The 20,231-nt window shown below is 35.5% G+C and overlaps 1 protein-coding gene across 1 annotated transcript; it reads right to left on the bottom strand.

Moving 5' to 3' along the window:
* Positions 1-458: 458 nt before the first annotated feature.
* Positions 459-14,694, bottom strand: LOC149187713 (uncharacterized protein At5g01610-like). Its single transcript, XM_089411452.1, has 2 exons — positions 13,902-14,694; positions 459-775 (listed from the first exon to the last, which is right to left on the bottom strand). The coding sequence occupies exons 1-2, from the start codon at positions 14,403-14,405 to the stop codon at positions 761-763; spliced, it is 519 nt and encodes a 172-aa protein (XP_089267578.1). The 5' UTR covers positions 14,406-14,694; the 3' UTR covers positions 459-760.
* Between the last annotated feature and the right edge of the window lie 5,537 nt (positions 14,695-20,231).

The following is a 20,231-nucleotide window of genomic DNA, read 5'->3' as shown; positions in this document are numbered from 1 at the left end:
AACATAACAACCACAATCAAGAACTGCTACTATCTGGTTGGGCTATAGTGGAAAGATAATAATGGGTGTGTTTTTCTTTTGCAATGTTGCAGATCTTTTTTGACAGGTCAAATAAGTATATAGGAAACAGAAAAATCACCCTAACGACTGGGGTCAAAATGTCTTTTGTTCTCGCAACTTGCAAGGGCATTCCTTTATTGTGATCAACACTCGAGACTGGTAATGACTAGTAGTGGCATGTATGTTGTTGCGCTCTTTTATTTGATATAGCCCTATAGCATGTGAAATATTCTTGAAATGACTGACAAATTTTCAATTTAGAAATATGAAAAGAAAGATATGGATGCTACAGCAGGTTATTTCTCAAATCGCGTGCCCATTTTCAAGACAACTTATATAGTATATAATCGTGCACAAAACATCACAAGAAACCATGAAATCAAAACAAAACATTGCACTGTACTCGAATGTAGTATTTAGATTTATAATAAGAATATAACATCGAGGTGCACTCCCATGTATTCATAACTATAGTAATGCAAAGACTATGAACACGAAACTAATCTAGAATGATTATAATCCAAATACCTATGCCAACATGATCGTTTATCAACCGGATATTCACAACCCTGTTCATTTTAGATCTAAATGCCTGAAGATATCATTTTATTGAAACCTGCAGTAATTTATAGAGGAGCGGAGTTTGCGGCCAGGGTAGTACTGATGCGATCATCTTTTTATTTCTTCAACACGACTCCCATCACTGAACATCTCTCTGACAATCAGAAAAATCATGCACCACAAAAGGATTATTAGAATTCCCATGGTAAGTTGAAGGTCTCCTTATAGTAAAATAACTTGCAAACAAAATGACTTAAATACTGAAGATGAATATCTCATTTTCCTTGCCTTAATCTATACTTCATGTGCACACTCTAAATATCCATAGTGAGACATGTTGCATTATTCAAATTTCAACATTTAAGTATTAGTCCATCTTATATTTAAATATGAAGCACTGTTAGATGTCACAGAGTCCAATCTCAACAAGTGTCAAATTAGCACTAAACAATTACGGTCAGCTCAACAGCCCAAGCGTCAATGGTTCTAGACTCCTAGTTTCTCACCCGTCAAAATCCTTCTTGAAACACCCCTCGATATGGTATTTCTAAGGCAATTACCAATAGCAAATGTGAAAGAAAACCACTAAGGAAATCATGGAAGCAGCATGATTTCTTTTTGACAACTACCCACAAATAGATGTCATAGTAAGTACAATCTAAACAAGCATCAGATCAGCACTAAACGATTACAGCGAGCTCAACAGAAAAAGGTCAATTCAGCTATCTTTCCTAGAATTTAGCATAAATCCACAGTAAGGAACGCTGTTACCAGTGCTATAGTTATAGTAAGATTCATGAGGAATGTGCAACTGAAGAATGTTTACTATAGCAATCAGGAATCCTGAATTTCTCAACAATAATTTATAGTTATAATGAGATTGATGAGTAATGTGCAACTGAAGATGTCCACTATAGCAGTCAGGATTCCTGAATTTCTCAACAATAACTTATTCTTGTAAGGTCAGAAATTGTAGGATTAATATGGATACTTAATTTAAATAATGCCTGTGGTTTTATTACATGAGAGTATGACTCAAATTCAGATTAGACTGGAAATGGATGACGATGTTATTGCCCTGTTAAAGTCTTCAGTACCAGTCAGTTTCATTGAGATTAAGAGAGCTATGCCAAAAGTGTTTTTCCAATCAGCACTTCATCTTATCCCTGTTGAAAATTTTCTGCTTCTACAGGGGAAAGCAACATGGCAGTGCCTTCAACTTGCACACAAACATGGCTCTTTTATATCTTTAGTGGAAAAGATTGAGTTAGAGCTCAAGCCTACTTTATGAGTCCACCGTTATTTTCGGATTTCTTATTCATAGTTGTTCTCTCTTGAATCTCTAACTTTTAGGTCGGTTCCTGTTCTAATTGGCTGTAGTGATTGCCCTTCTTTAAACCTCCATGCCTACATATATTTTAAAATAGTATAGATTAGCAGCAAATGAAACTGGACTTTCTTTCAATTATTTCGTCCAATCTCATTGCTTGCAGATTGTCAACACTGAATTTTAATTGCTCTGAGAATACTGATAGGCCATCAGAGCATTAGCCAAAAGTAAATAAGCTCTTCATCATTTACCGCCAAAATGCATAATAATTTATTGCTATCAATCTTCTCTTTATTTGTTTCCTTACTCTTTCCATCCCATAGGCAAACGCAATGTCCATAATTCATTAAACTTATAGGTCTATAGATTTTCAAGCATGTCATGGTATTGTTCTCTCATGATTTATGCCAAAAACCTGCACCATAACTCTTGAGATTATTAATTGCAATATCAACTGAACTAATCTATATCACATGAAGAGTCTAAGTTTCAGGCCAAGTTGCTCATTCATATTAAGTTAACTAACTGAAATTTATTTTCCACCTGCTGACAAGACTTTGAATATCTCATGCAATGTTCTACTTAATTGTACACTGGCTCGAAAATTGACAGCAATATGAATGTTTTGGTGTTTTTTCGTTTATAAAAAAAAATGATTTTTGAGCGCCTTTTTTTAGTAGTTCAAAAAAAACTGTCAAATATATATAAATAAATACGCACAGACACACTTGACAACAAAATATATGTAAAACAATCTTTGATATAGTAAAATAGTATATATAAAGCAATCTTGCATATATTCGAAATTTATTATACACAACTACGATTTAGAGTGTAGAACATAAAATACTCATGATAATTTTATCATAGTACAGGGTAGAATGTCAAATTTTAACACTGATAGCATATAGATTGCATATACCCAAGAGATATTTGTAGTTCTCCGTCACATATCAATCACTGTCCAATAGTCTTGACTCTTCATTATTAGTTCTGCATCTCATCTATCATTTTCCCTATTGAAGTATACCCATTAAGTAGATTAAACAGCTGGTCAAATGAAAGCCCTAGAAATAATAATTTTGAACCCTCGTTGAAAGATGAGCATAGATAAATATTTCAGTACATTGAGAAGTCCTTAATAAGGCGGATACTGAGTTTGTTCCAACAGATATTGAGGAATAGGCAATTTGAGAAAGTAAGCACAGGTTTTCAACATCTATATAAAGTGAATATTCAATTAACCTTCTGAGCAAACCTTTTACCAACATACCTTGGAGAGAGCCCAAGCTTTTGATGCAGACAAGGCAGCGAGTTTTTGTCGTATGATTTAAGAGAGTTGTTTAAATAAAATGCAGATGCAGAGGGTAGGCCCTTTCTAGAGGGATTGGGGATGGTGAAGTGGAGAGCCTATTTATATCTATGAGACAAAGGACATTTATGGGTTGGTGCAGCACTCTTCTAACATATGGCTCCATTTAAATAAAAGGTGGAGGGATGGGGATCCAGTGGAGAGATGGCTACAGTGATGTCAATCCATTTGGAAGACTCATACCGCATTTAAACATAAATTTTAGGGTTGATTATTGCTTCATCATGGATTATCTGTCCAGCATAAGTTGCATGAAGTTGGCATTACTAGTTCACACTGCATAGATGGTGGTAAAAAGGAGACAGTGCAGAGTGTTTTTTGGAAATGTCACTCTCCCGGAGTGTTTTGGATATGGTTTCAAGCTCAATTTCAGGCTGAATTTCAGAGTTTTTTGGCTTTCAGTGTGTTTGGTTACAATTGTTTTTTTGTGAAAACATCATTGTAAAGCCACTTTCAATGAAATTCCTCATCACCTTTCTCTTGGGGCTTTCCAGAGTTTTAAGCACGAGCTGGCTCTACTCCTGCGAGTTCATCAATGTGCTTTCTGTCATGATGTTAAGTCCTTCCCCATAGGAGCCCATGGTCATACGATGGCCTTTTTATCTTTTGTGCTCCAGCACTGTCCTCGTTCCCGTATTGTATGCATGATTAACTATCTTGAACTCTACTCTACTTATTTGTTCTTTGAGGTAATATACGAAGCATTTTCCAAAGAAATCAAATAATAATGGCAAAATGTAAGGTGATTATAACTTTCTTGTTTTACAAAACTGATGAGAGGACTGGCAACAATTGACAAAAGACGAAGTAAGTTGCTTATTGCTTGCTTGTTTTACGGAGTTGATGAGAGGACTGGTAACAATCAAAAAAGGAACCATAATTGATTGTTTGCAGTTTGTATAAAAAACTAACTACAGAAGTGTCGGGTGCTTTGGTACAACTGTTTGTATGGTTGTGAAATATTTCCAAAATTGGGCATTGGTAATAAAATTTCCAACATTTCCTAGGCTATTGCACCCTAGAGTGAGGAATTCTTAAACTTTAATTGCCTAGACCCATGTTGGTATGTTACCAAACCTCCATGACCAAGATTATAAAGTTCCTGACTATTTTTCTTTATATCTTTCCCATCTGTAATTTTTGAATTTGTATATAGCATAACTCACCTACACCTGGTAACCCAACTTCAAAAAGTGCACATTAAGTGTAGAGTGCTAGAGCGCAGTTTGCCAAAAGCATATTTAGCCTTGGATTCTGGAAGGAGATCACACCAAAATTGTGGATTGGTGTGAACACAAACCATTGCAAGCAGGCTTAGTTTAATGGTAGGTTATATTCATTGTTCATTGTATTTAGTGTTAACAGCATTGTTTTGTGGCAAGGTTACTTGGAAGCGGGGAGCGGGAGCAGACAGCAGGAGCGGGAGCGGGAGCAGGGAGCTACAATTTCAAAAGCTCCCGGTTTGGGAGCGAATTTTTATATAATATATATTTTTATATATTTTGATGCATATGTCAACAAAAGCATGTAGAATGATGAATTAGATATAAAAAGCATAAAAACATGGATTACACCATATAACATCAATCATCTCGAAGTTATAATCTTCATCAACCACATCCACAAGTTACAAGTTCTCCATTATATAGCATGTAAGGCATCACATAACCAAAATAGCATCGAGTGTAATCCATCTCTGAACTGAAAATACATCAACAAACAGGCTGTTGATGGCCTCTAGCATCCAAAAAAATCAGGATATAACAAATAGCTACATATCATCAAAACCATTGCCTATATTGGGATATGTCTTTAATATCACCCTCTAAACAATTAACATAAGATAGAAAAAATGTAGCATGTCAAGTCAAGATTTTGTTTGAGTGATGGGACATTTTTAGTAGGGTCATGATAGAGGAGTTCAACAACTAATGTCACTAACATGAAAGTACATAGAGGCCTTGGTGCTCTTGATTAAATACAAGTCCCATACCCTAGTACATGACAAAATCCAAAGGAAACATTGCAATCCCCCTAATCCTACAATCCTGAAAAACTGACAAGTCTGTTGGATTTTAAGTGAGATCTAAAATTCTACTTTCTCCATATCAAATCCAATGAGGTTGGCACTACTCTCAAACATCCTAAGTCATTTCATGCTAATGTTAAAAATTTAAGTAAAAGCACTTTTACTTCAAGAATTTAACATTACCATGAATTGCATATCAATACTTACGCCATAAGCTTGAATATTAGGTTGCCCTACTCAAAAAATCTTGTTTATTTTAAAAAATTTGCATTTGGAACATCTTTGTGACAAAAAAATTGGGAAAAAAGAGCAGGGAGCAAAATTTTTTTTGCAAGAGCGCGACAAGAGTGAATTTCGAGAGCGCGCTCACAGGTCACTCTCAATTTGCTCCTCCTCGGAGCGCGCTCCAGGAGCAATTTGAAGGGGGGGAGCTGCTCCCCCGCAACCTTGCTCGGTTCTTCTTGTTAGTGAAACAAGAAAAAATTGGCCCTAGGAACACGTCCTCAAAGATGACTATAATGCCTTCTGGACTAGACAGATCACTTTCATAGTTTGCACTGGTACGTGGTAATCCAAACCCTTTCCACAGACATCGGATTCAGGCTTCATCTCGGACTATTCGACGGTCCTTGCATAAGGTTAAATCAAAGACACAAACTTCTTTGGATGGTGTCCATTCTTGGCCTCCTTGATCTTATTATTAACAAACAAGCTCAAATTACTTGAATCAATCAAACACAAACAAATTCCAGATGGAGCTCGAACTTGTTCTTCAGGAGTAGCGACCATGGATTCCAGGGAGATTCAAATCACATTACAGTGTTCGGAATCTGGATCATAACACAACTACTAGGGAAATGATGAGGCTAACAATTTCACACAACTTGGTCACCCTTTAAACTTGGATCTTCTTCTTTCACAAAGGTTCAGCTAGAATCTCGGATTTCTTTGAAGCTCGGATTGCGTTAGAGATTCGAATCATCATCCACATACTTTTTATTTGGATCAACCTTGTCATACCAATCACTGAACTGACCCTCGGATTCCAGTAGCTAACCTTCAAATCACTTCATAGTAACAAGTTTTGATTAGAGAACTTTGATCTCTTGAGCTCGGATCATCTACAGAAGTAATTAGCATAGTTCCACAAACATATATCTATATATATATATATATAGCCTCATATTCCATCATATTTCATGTGATTCTACAATGCAAATTTCCATAGAAGCTCCATAGAGGCTCAGAAATTCCACCGAAAACTAACATGGAACCATTTCACAGTCTTGTCACAAATTTGGATGCCAAATAGATATGCCCTAGAGATTTGATTCAGATCACAAACTACAGATGAAGCCTTTGCATTGACTATTGCTAAGGATACTTGGCCCTTTCTTGAATAGTAGTATACTTTATAAACTTAAGCGATGGAGCCATAAAACTTTCGTAGTAACCATAGAAAAGGGGCCAAAGAACTTCCCATGAGCAGACATAACTTGAATCACAAAGAGAACTTCACATGAGCCTCAAAAAATTTGCATAGTCACAGAGCCTTAGATTTTACAAAGCGTATAGGTGACAGGGTTCACAATATTTTACAGAGGGATAGAACCACAAAGAAGCTCACACATTGCTAAAGAGAGGCCTCGGATTCCCTTTTCTCTTTTACTACTCAACGAATGTGGCTCTGATACCATGTTGATTTTTCTAGGGCGGCTGCTAGAATTTAGTTTTTCTTCACCTGATAACTACTTCAATGATCAATCTAAACATTAGTTTCATATAGCATTGAATTCAATATCATTTACACGGTTACACAGAAGAAAAACATCAATTGATAAACATGAAAGAGCAGTAAAATAACCATGAAACAAAAAGACGAGACATAGAAAATTAGGCACACAACCAGGGAAAAACCCATAAATTTTTTTCATTATGAGAGAGAGAGAGAGTTTCCAGATTCATCAATAAATCATAAATAACAAATAGAAAAATAATAACCAAAATCATGATCAAGTGCCATGTCAAAATCCAAGTCCCTGAAATTTCAGCGCTCCTGAGATTTTTGACCTCCTGAAATTTCGGCCTCCTAAAATTTCGGCTCTCCTATAATTTCGCTAGATCAGAGATGCATGCGCCCCAAGAGAATTTTACCAATGTCGCTTCCTAAACAATCCCCATAGAGGCGAAGAGAGATCTTAAAGAAGAGAGAGCACCCTCCCTAAATTCGCTCTTAGGAGGGAGCACTCCAGAAGCAGGCTCCTTCTCATAGCATGCTTCAGGAGCATAGCACAAGGAGGGTGCTCACTGCTCCCTCGCAACCTTGATCTTAGGCCCTTCCTCTACTTTTGGTGCTTTAGTGGCTACACATGAACCAACACCCCCTACTTTTGAGTAGCATATTCTAGGCATTAGGTCGAAATTACTTGATCTGATGGACGAGACATAGAAAATTAGGCACACAGCGAGGGAAAAACCAATAAATTTTTTTCATTATGAGAGAGAGAGAGAGTTTCAAGATTCATCAATACATCATAAATAACAAATAGAAAAATAATAACCAAAATCATGTTCAAGTGCCATGTCAAAATCCGAGTCTCTAAAATTTCAGCCCTCCTAAGATTTTTGACCTCCTCCTGAAATTTCGGCCTCCTAAAATTTCGGCTCTCCTATAATTTCGCTAGATCAGAGATGCATGCGCCCCAAGAGAATTTTACCAATGTCGCTTCCTAAACAATCCCCATAGAGGCAAAGAGAGATCTTAAACAAGAGAGAGCACCCTCCCTAAATTCGCTCTTAGGAGGTAGCACTCCAGAAGCAGGCTCCTTCTCATAGCATGCTTCAGGAGCAAAGCACAAGGAGGGTGCTCACTGCTCCCTCGTAACCTTGATCTTAGGCCCTTCCTCTACTTTTGGTGCTTTAGTGGCTACACATGAACCAACACCCCCTAATTTTGAGTAGCATATTCTAGGCATTAGATCGAAATTACTTGATCTGATGGACGAGACATAGAAAATTAGGCACACAGCGAGGGAAAAACCAATAAATTTTTTTCATTATGAGAGAGAGAGAGAGTTTCAAGATTCATCAATACATCATAAATAACAAATAGAAAAATAATAACCAAAATCATGTTCAAGTGCCATGTCAAAATCCGAGTCTCTAAAATTTCAGCCCTCCTAAGATTTTTGACCTCCTCCTGAAATTTCGGCCTCCTAAAATTTCGGCTCTCCTATAATTTCGCTAGATCAGAGATGCATGCGCCCCAAGAGAATTTTACCAATGTCGCTTCCTAAACAATCCCCATAGAGGCAAAGAGAGATCTTAAACAAGAGAGAGCACCCTCCCTCAATTCGCTCTTAGGAGGTAGCACTCCAGAAGCAGGCTCCTTCTCATAGCATGCTTCAGGAGCAAAGCACAAGGAGGGTGCTCACTGCTCCCTCGTAACCTTGATCTTAGGCCCTTCCTCTACTTTTGGTGCTTTAGTGGCTACACATGAACCAACACCCCCTAATTTTGAGTAGCATATTCTAGGCATTAGATCGAAATTACTTGATCTGATGGACCATACTAGTGATGAATTTGGTATTGTTACTCCTACTGAGACTATGACGAAACTAGTGATGAATTTGATATTGCTACTCCTACTGAGGCTATGATGAAACTAGTGAGTAGGCCTTCAAAATGAAACTCCACCTAATTACAGCCATCTTGATCTTTCATCCACTGACTTGCAAAGGGCCTATGATTCTAAGACATCCATTTATATGCCAATGCTTGAGTCAATCACCTCTGATGATTCTACAATTGTTGAGCAAGAATCACATCTTGCACCTTTGTTCAACAAGAATAGAATTCTTCACCATCAACATCTCAATCGTATCTACACCTTAACCATCGTGATCAAAGGGATTCATTTGTGCAAGGAAATCTCTAGGGATGATGATGACTTTCTAAGTTTTAGACCCTTTCAAGTGAAGCAATGCATATTGATTCTTAAGAAAATATAAAGTAAAACAATGGTGCACACACAATACATAGAGATGTACCTTTGAAACTATTAACCAACAAAACATAGTCACATCTCTATCTTCTTTGTTGTATAAACATGACCATTCATAATACAATATTTAGGTATTCTGCAACATCCACACCCTAATCTATTACCGTGAATTAGATTGCAATGCTTATCCATTAACCAATGTTAGGTCACAACAGGTCGACATCCATTGGTTGAAAAAGCACAAAAAAAGCCAAAAATGAACCAAGAAAACCAAAAACAAAATTTTATACCCAAACCCTCCCTGTCAACCAAGGGAGGGGCCCCTGTGTCCCCCCACAAAATGCGGATATTAGAATTGCACCTAGCACGGTTAACACCTCATGGATGAATGCATAATCCACATGCAATAATATAACACATCTCCAACAAGCTCTTCTTCTATTAGAGAACCGAGGGAGTGACACCCATGGCCACTTCACTAGTGCAAATATTAGATTTACACTTAGCATAGCTAACACCTCATGGATGAATACACAATCCACATGCAATAATATAACACATCTCTAACAAGCTCTTCTTTCAAATCAATAGAGAAGAGACACAAAAGGCAAAAACTTGGATCAATGCCAACTACTACAATTTCCTATGGTCCAATTGATGATTGGTCATGGCAACATTTGAGAATATATTTGAGGAATTCATATCGATATATTTTGTTGAGTGTGCAATATACAATCCTCAACACTCTTCTTGATTGACTAATCATAAAAGTGGTATTTGGCTTGTTTTCAACTTTTTGGAGAGATGTACCTTGAGATGTAGGCCTTCTCTTGGAAGCATCTTATTCAAATTAAGGGAGAATATTGAACGCGGAAGTGTAATCTTCATTTTTGGCTACAATAATTCTTATAACAATAATCTAATTTTAAGGTCATGGCCTTTCCATACAACAAATTGATGTATGAGACCCCCTTGTTTGTGGGACAACGACCCCCCTCAACACAACAATTTGACTGCTTAGTATACACAAGTGTATAGAACCTACCCTACCAAGGAGGAAACATATATGTTTTTAACCATAAGGCTACATGATATTTTGAGTTGGGTATCCATAAACCCACTCACTTATGTATATTGGTCAAGGCCAACCCATAATCAAGTTGGGTATCCATAAACCCACTCACTTATGTATCTTCGTCAAGGCCAACCCATAATCAAGTTGGGTATTTATAAATCCATGTATATGTATTTAAACAAGATATATTCAAGTTGGGTATCTATAAACCCACTCTTTGCTATATTCAAGTTAGGTATCTATAAACCCAATCTCAACATTCGGGCTCTTAGTTGTATTCAAGTTGGGTATCTATAACCCCACTCTCAACATTCAAGCTCTTAGTTGTATTCAACTTGGGTATCTATAAATCCACTCTCGTGAGGGCTACAAGTAACCCTACATTGAGTTGGGTATCTATAAACTCACTCACATTTGTATTCAGCATTCTCCTTCATGACATCTGGTCATGATTGACATTATTTGGGGTGTTATATTGTAATTCTAGACTATGGCTAAGTCCAACCTATAAACCCTTATGTGGGCACAACCTCTCTCAGGGATTTTTCCCTACCATTTGAGATGTATGAATATACATCTCGAGAATAATTGGTATCGTTATCTTACAAGCTATCGCTATAAAACAAGTGCTAAGCCTATGGCCATTTATCAAATATAGCACTTGTCTTTCCTGTGTATTATTCTATCTATATGTGAATGGTTTGAAAGGACTCATCAGCAAAGTGATTATGTGGTATGCTTATGATCGCTATCCATGTGAAATTTCAACAATAAGAGGACAAATGCCCCTCTCAGAATTGGCACTATAATCAAGAGAAAAGCAGGGTTTCTAAAATAGCAAAAGCACTTCTAGATCAGTCTAAGAATAGCACTGCTCTTAGAGTGAGCTTTCAGCCTTTAAGAGGGATCAATTTTATCCTAAGTTCAGTGTGAATTTTGGAAGCTTTTACTCCCTTCTTTAGGTCAAATTCAGCAGATCTATGTTTGAAGAAAAAGCATGCTCAACTTGGCACATGATTTGAGATTGGGATCTCAGCTTCAAGTATAAATATTGAGAGACATGCTGTTGAACTCATCTGAGTCAAAAGAGTGTTGTTAAGCATCTTTATTGGTCAACAAGATCTGAAGTAGTGACATCAGGTCCTGAAATTTATGAGAATTATGTGCTCTTGTATTCAGAGTCTATTTGTCTGGTTTATGAAGATTCTTTGTCGATAATTCACTTCATCCTTTGAATTCTCTCCTAGCTTTAACAATCCAGTTTTAGGATCTTTTAATCAGCGAGATTCAATTTCAAATTACCTTGCTTGTTTTCTTCTATACCACCTTTTCCATCACCCACTTGGACTTGGCTCTGATCACCTTTTTTTCGTACAAAACAATTCTTCCCACCCCAAGAATGAAATTGTTGTTATCTTGCCAGCCCCACCAACAACTAGCTCACAAAGCCCCAATCAACAAACGACTCACAAAAAGCAAACACATCACGGGTGGGATTTGAACCCAGGTGCAGAGGATAGCATTCATCCTCTCAACCATCCAAGATAAAACACAAATAACTGGCACTGATCACTTATGCTACACAATCAAATCTTTCACAGGTTTCAATCACTGATTTTGAAGATTAGTTTACAGACTTGAAGAATCTGCAATATTCAATTGTAGATCCATTTGTTGTTCTCTCTGATTTGAAGCCCTGATCTGCAGATCCAAGACTCCATTCAGCAGGACTACCTTCGAGACACCCCATTTGGAGCTAATCCAGAAGTGAAGTGGATTGAGCCAAAAATAGGCTCACCTTCCCTGAGCTGACCATTCGGAACCCTTTAATTCCGCAAAGGACAATTCTGAGTAATAACATAATCATTAGAGGGCAAAAAGCACTGCTTAAAAGAAAACTATAAAAGTAAAAATCGCTTACTTGTACAAAACTTTTTTTTTAATTCAGGCTTTTCTCTAATCGAGTAATAGACTATAGGACGGACTTACATTTTTTTAACCAACATTCACTTTCTTTTGTGTAGCCTATCAATGACATGTTCTGAAATCCTTTCAGCCCTGGAACTCAATGAATATGTATTTCGATTGCAGAGTCAATTGCCTTTGATTTCAGAAAAGACAACATCCATAAAGTGTTCACTTAGGACAGGCACCTCCACCATTGCAGGATTTGTTAATGTTGATTAGGGCTGCCTGCCGGTTGCATACGTAGCTCCTAGTTGATAAAAAGCACAATCCCTAAACTATTTCCTCTCTTAATGGTTACTAACTTGGAAATGCTTATTATTGCTAAATCAATACAACTGATGTAGCTACTACACTGTGCACCCAAAGACAAGCTTATATGTCGCAACTGTCTAAGTAGATGTTGTGTTGCTTCAGTCCACGACATATATGTAGGAATGATCATATAGAAAACATTGACAAGAAGCAGCTTTAAAGCGTTTGTAAAAGTCTACTCAGAAGGCTCAGATCCCTTGAAATTCCCATTCAAAAGTTTTAAAATTCCTGTTGCTCCAAAGTCACTCATAACATGGAGTGGCAATCTCACAGTTTACTTCCCCTTTTCTGCACTGGTAGCCAGTATAATTTAACCAGCCATCAATTCAATACTCTTGCTTTAAAAGTTAACACCCATCTCATGATGACACCCATAATCTGACAAATCTCAAATAGGATCGGCTCACAGTTTACTTCCCCTTTTCTGCACTGGTAGCCAGTATAATTTAACCAGCCATCAATCCAATACTCTTGCTTTAAAAGTTAACTACCATCTCATGATGACACCCATAATCTGACCACTCTCAAATAGGATCGACCCACAAGCTCCCTTGAGATACTCTTTCCTTTTTAGTTTTTCTAATCGGTGCGTAACCTATCTCTAATTTATCTATGTGCACAGAAATCAAATAAACTCACATCATCTAGTGCACTAGTTTGAGTTTTTAGGAAGAGGGCAGTTTTTCTTTTTGGCTGGCGAAGCCCGGGACTCAAATGTAACTTATGCACCCACGTTCTCATCATGGCATGAGAAGATCTGCACCAGCCGCTTGAGAATTCGCACGTAGTTGACCCTGTTATTTGTCCCAATGTTCCAGTATTAAATTCCAAAACAATTGAGGTTACTTACCCTCGGAAACCTCACATGTCTCAGTATTGAATTCCAAAACAACTGGGGCCACTTGCCCTTAGAAACCCCAAATAGTTTTGAGAATTTCCCTAGAAATATAATCCATATAACAACAGGAGGTTCTTCCATGAATCATGAATCGATCTTTTTTTTGGAATTCCGAAGAAACATAATCCAAGTGAAAAACATGTGGATTTTCCATGATCATAACCAAATACAAATAGATTGGGGATAATTATAAAGAGCTAATGGTCAACTATAAAATTCCGTCCATAATTAATGGATTATAAAAGACCCAGATGATGCAAACAAACAGAAACCTTAGAGGGTGAAAGAAGTACCAGACTGACTGCAGACTTGGCCTCGTTACAGGGTTCCTTCCCAAGTTTATCCTTGCAGGTTGGAACAGTTTCAAACCAGGAAATCTCAAGCTTCTTCGAAATTATGCCCACCTTGAAGTATATGTAGTCTGAGGCAGGGAGATCCACTTCCATGCCGGTAACATCAACCCATATGAAGAACTGTTTGGCCTGAATACCAGACAAATCGGTGATCTTCCCGTAGCTCACCTTTCCTGTGATAGTTTTGTCATAGTAGACGAGGTAATCGAACTGGACATAACAGGGCTTAGCAAGCTCAACCTTGAATTTCCCATCATCTGCAAGAGAATAGCTCTTGACTGAGTCAGGCATAAGCCCTATCGGCAGTCCGAATTTGGCAAGCATCTCTGAAATGGGTTGGTCGTCTGTGACTAAATTAGCCTCAATACAATCAGATACTATTAATAACATGCCGAAAACAGCGGCCAAACCCAACACTCTTGTACCATCCATTCTGAATACCATTCTGGCTCTGGCGTATGGCTTGGAGATCCAAGGCGTTCACCTTGTATGCTTAAGGGATAGAAATGGGGATTTAATGTTCTGCTAATATTTGATGTTCTTATAAAAGGCAGGTTTTCTGGATGTTGACCGAGAAATCCATCAATGAGTAAAACCAAATAGATAATTCCATTTTTTTAATTATGGGTAGCAGGTCCAAATCAGTCTGCGGTATTTTCACAGTACGAGTATTTGTGATCTTCGATATTCCTCGTTTATCACGCTTAGGAAGTTGCGAGGTTTTTACTCAAACTTTCTGCCGTGGGAAATATTATTTGAACACTATAAATGGAGTAAAGTTTAAGATTTGATTTGAAATTGTATTTTTTTCGTAATTTAAAAATGAAATAAATGGAATTGTTGAAGGTTCTGGTACACGTTTGGTGGTCCAAGCTTTTGGACACAGGTTGTAATGAAATTCTTGTATTATTTATTTATAAAAATATTCTTCTGACGTTACCAATTCCACTAATTTTATCTTCAAACCTTTAGATTTGATTTTATATCCATAGTTTTTCCATAATTTATAATTTATAAAGAAATGGAGTGAACGCATTCAAACCTTTAAACTTGACTTTTTTTGGAAATTAAGAAATCTTTTTTTACTTGAAACAATATCACATCCGCAGGGATTCAATTATTGAACTGAGATTTCTGTGATTTATATTAATTTTTTGAAAAAAAATTTGCGAAAATTACATAGAAAAACTTATGTCGAAACGTTTCGAAAACCCGCACTAGATAGTTCGAAAGCATCAACATAAATAGATTCTCAAAAAATATCACACCATCTCATAATTTATAAATAAATGGATTAACCCATACTCCCATAACCTTAATTACGGAGTTTAGTTTTGGAAATTAAGAAATCCTTTTTTTACTTGTGAATTTTAGAAATTACAAAAGTTTTATCGGTTTTGGAAAGTTTTTTGAAACAGTAATTTTCCATAATTTATAAATGGAGTAAATCTTTAGATTTGAAATGGTATTTTTCTCTATGACTTCTGAATGAATAAATTAAATAAGACCGTGATCTTTATTATTGATATTAGCGTTAGTCATAGAATGAATAAATTAAATAAGACCGTGATCTTGATTATTGAGATTAGCGTTAAAAATTAAGAAGCCTTGGGGGTAAATATTTAGATTTGATGTGAAATTTTTCTCATGATTTATAAATGGATAAATGAAGCAAAATCATGATCCTGCTGTATGGATAAATGAAGTAAAACCATGATCTTGATTATAGAGTTTAAATATAAAAGTTAAAAAGATAAATGAAGCAAAATCATGACCCTGTATAATGGATAAATAAAGTAAAACCATGATCCTGGTTATAGAGTTTAGATTTAAAAGTTAAAAAAAAAAATTAAGTGAAGAATATTTCGATGAGAAATCAAAAAATCTCTTATTTTTAGATTTTTTTTTGAAATATTATTTTTCCATATTTAAAAAAAAAAAAAAAATTTAAATTTTAAAATAATATTTTTCATATAATTTATAAATAATAATATTGTTTCCATGATTAAACCTATAATTTCTATTACAAAATTTTATTTAAAATTTTAAAAACCAATTATACTTTATAAATCGATAAACTAATAATTCTTAGTACTAAAAAAAACTCATTTACTTGGAAAGATATTTTACTATGCTAATTTAATTTTGGGAAATCAAAAACTTTTAATAATAATTTGTTTTTTTAATTAATTAATTATACTATTTATTATTATATAATTTTTTTAGGAGTTGTTTTTAATGTGAGTTTTTGGATTTCCTAACAGAAAAATTTGGGGTGAAATCTTGATTTGTGTTAATTAAACTGGTTTTTAATGTGAGTTTTTGGATTTCCTAACAGAAAAATTTGGGGTGAAATCTTGATTTGTGTTAATTAAACTGGTTTAAAAAATATCACTAAAGACAACTCGATTTTTTTATATTATTTAATATGATATAATTTTAAATTTTATTTAAATTAAAAATTAAATTAATATTATTTCAAATATATTTAATATCAAATTTAATTAATTAAAAAATAAAAATAATGATTTTTTTATTATTATACATATATTTAATATTAAAATTGGTAATTTAATATAAGAAATAAAGCATATTTCCCAATTGAGGAAAGGAAATATATAAGTGAATGATAATGGTATGTTGTTAAAAGATAAGAGAAGTTTTTTAATTGGTTGGTGAACAAGTAATAGAAGATCTATTGAATAGGGTCTATGGATAATGTAATAACATGATTTTTGAGATGGTTAAGCACACTTTTACATATTTTAGACAATGTGAAGATAGGGGTTTTTCGAGTTGATCAAATGGCATGAGTACCGATAAGATTGGTGGTGCAAATGCGTATTGCCAAGTTTTGGACAATTATATGGGTCCTCCTAAGTAGGCCATGGTTGTGGGTGTATTGCCTCCAACTGATTTAGTGTTGAGAAAAACAAATACCCTCTTGTGTGCTTGAACCGATGACAGAAGGTGATGTTAAATGAGTGTAGAAGGAACATGTGGTTCTCTTGGCCTCTAAGGAAGGTTTTGGGTTCATTGGAAGTCGAGGAAGGATGTGTTCTTAGTTGTGGGGGAATATATTATAGTTAACCAAATCCTTGACCTTTCAAGATGCACTTTGACACGGAATTTTATTGGCAAGAGGGTAGGCATGGAGTACCTTCTAAGATAGATAAAGTAGAGATGAGGTTCAATTTTAGGCTATGTACTAGTAGCTCACATAGTAGCAAGAGGGATACATTGGTTTTGTCTTTTGCAAGGAAGAAGATGTAGTTTCTATATCAAATGAAGTTTGGTTTATGGATAGGTCTTATTTGTCTATAAAACCTCACCACTCGTTTTTATTGTTAGGGATGAGATCATGTCAAACACCCACATATGGATAATGGAACCCTTGACTATTCAAAATTTATGGGTAATTGAAAACAACCTAGGAAAAAATATTCTTGTGGTTGATAGCTTTGTTTATGAAAGATAAAGGTCAACTGTAAGGATACTAGTTGATCTTGATGTAAGTAGAGATTTTTTTAAGCCAATTGAATCGATTATTAAAAAAAATGCAAATGTTCTTTACATACACTTTCTTGTTGAAATATGGCAACAAGAATATTCCAATTTAATTTGTCCTTGAATTAAATTGTGAATTAAAATCGAATTTAGTCTTAACAGCTACTTGGAAATAATTAATTAATTTATTTTAAATTAATTAGTTGTAGAAATTCAAGTTGGAATTCTTTGAAGTCATGCAAGAGTTATCCCTTAAATTAAGGATATAAGATTGAGTTATATTTGAGTTGTAATTAGTTAACTCAATTTACTGAGTTAAGTCCAGTTAAATTAGTTCCAAACTGTTTGAGGAACTAATAGTGAGTTAACAGTCATTGATGCATTAATGCACTCAACTAGTGATACTCCAGTTAACTGAAGATTCCCTCATCAGAAACTCATGCATGTCTATTCTAAGAAAGACCCGGTTGAGATTAATGTTCAAGGACAGTGTACTATCAGTTGCATGTGTTTTCTCATGGATAAAACTCATGCATGCAGTCAAGGATTCATCCTTGAGGATTGCGCAGTTTTGAAGATTGGTTTTCCACTTGGTAATAGGCAAATCATCCACAAGGAACAGCGCAAGGAAATAGGAGCTTGGAGCGCAGAGAGGAAGGCTGGAGAGAAGCTAAGATTGCCTGTGAGCATCTGTGAGGATTATACTGAGAGCTAAGGCTTTGTATAATTCCTATGTATTTCCACCATGTATGATAACACAATAGTGTGGGGATTTTAGCTGAGGCTTTCTCCAAAGTATTTTCATGTGTATTATGCCATTGATTCTTCTTCTTCTGGTTATATTGTTCAGCTCAATCTTTAAGCTTCCGCAAATTGATAGTAGAAGTAGGTTATAAGATTCTACTTTGATTTATATTGCATTATCGGGTTAACCTATCCCAGATTTTCTACATTTCTCAACTCCCCATCAATTGACACATTTGTTATGTTGCACATGGTAACCATACGTGTTGGTCCTTCATTTTGTCATAGTAAATATGGCTTGTAACCATGGTCAATTAACCAAATAGTATTTATATTATAAAATTGACTTTAAATGTATTTCATTCATTAAAAATAATTTAACAAACTAATTCTTCTTCCAACTCTTCGTGGTCAATAAGCTTCTATTCTTTAGTGTTTTGAAGTGAGAATATTCTATTGTGATGATGGTGTTTAATCATGGATTTGTGAAAAAATATAGAGCTTTCCCCCTCTTTAAGCCATCTTATGCAAGATTTTTTATGCTAGAGAATTTCTTCCTAAATGTGGCCTTCTTCTAATTGAGTGAGAAGCTCACTTTCCTCCTCAACTAATTTGTCAGATCGGCCTTCAAGAATAATGCATTGTTGAACCATCCTCTAACTCCTATCTAACTTGGTGGGATCCCTACGCAAAAATCCTCCAAAGCGAAATGGTATGTTTTTAGGGGTTTGCTTTGATGTCTACTTTCAATCTTACTCGCCAATGACATGATTTGTGATAAGGATTGAGACATCCACAAAGATGTCTTTGTTCGAAAGAACTTTCGAGACCAAAAATCTATCTAGTCTAGAAGTGATTTGAGGGCAACCACCTTTTCTATTATTCCAAGTAAATGCCCCATTTATAGTATCCACATTTGCAGCATGTGGGTCTTACATGAGGTCAAGAAAGAGTTTCACATTAGAGTATAAAAGTGAATTTGAATTTATTTGATTTATTAAAAATAATTTATCCAACTACTTCTCCTTCCAACTCTTCATGGTTCATAAGCTTCTATCATGTAATGTTTTGAAGCGATAAGATTATATTGTGATATAGGTGTTTAATCATGGATTTGTGAAAAAATATGCAGTTTTTTTTCCCTTTATTTAAGCCATCTTATGTGATTTTTTTGGTGCTAGAGACTTTCTTCCTAAATGTGTCCTTCTTCTGATTGAGTGAGAAGCTCACTTTCTTCCTCAACTAATTTTTCATATCAACCTTTAAGAATAATGTGTTGTTGAACCTATTCCATGAGGTCCTCTAACTCCTATTTGATTTCGTGGATGCTACCAAAATATTCTCTATTCTGTTTTTTTATTTGAGCTTTTAAGAACTTGAGTTTCTACTGAAATTGCTATGTAATTGAGCTTGGCCAAGGAGTGGCTTCCTACCACCATTGTTGTGATTTTTCTAAGAAGGAAGAATCCCTAAGAAAAAACTTTCAAAGTGAAAGGGTATGTTTTTTGGGCTTGTTTTGATGTTTGCTTATAGGCTTAAGAGCCAATGATATGATCCATGATAGGGAAGGATTGAACCCTCAAAAAAGATGGTTTTATCCCAAAAAATTGTCGAGACCAAAAAGATGTCTAGTCTGGAAGAGACTTGAGGGAAACCACATTTTCTATTATTCCAAGTAAATATCCCATTTATAGTATCCACATCTATGACATGTGGGTATTCCATGAGGTCAAGGAAGAGTTGGGCATCAAAATCCAATCATCACAAGCCTCCTTTTTTTTCTTCTAGTGATTTAATGATGTTGAAGTCACCACCTATTATGCATAGGTCTTTGGAAGAGAGGGAGTGGAGGTCTTGAAGAAACTTAAGTTTATCATTCAATAGAGTTAGACCATAAACAATTGTGATTCTACCTATTGAATTAGAATGTGTGAGTTGAAACTAACCTAAAAGAATATGTGGGGCTGCAATGAGATTGGTGATGGTACTCTTTGTAGGATTGCATGCAAGATCTATCCC

This window comes from Pinus tabuliformis, chromosome 3_1 (assembly GCF_031772625.1).
Source record: "Pinus tabuliformis cultivar Carrire ecotype Pingquan chromosome 3_1, CPIR1, whole genome shotgun sequence".
NCBI lineage: Eukaryota > Viridiplantae > Streptophyta > Pinopsida > Pinales > Pinaceae > Pinus > Pinus tabuliformis.
The sequence above is the reverse complement of the archived record's forward strand: the minus strand, read 5'-3'. Positions and strand labels throughout refer to the sequence as shown.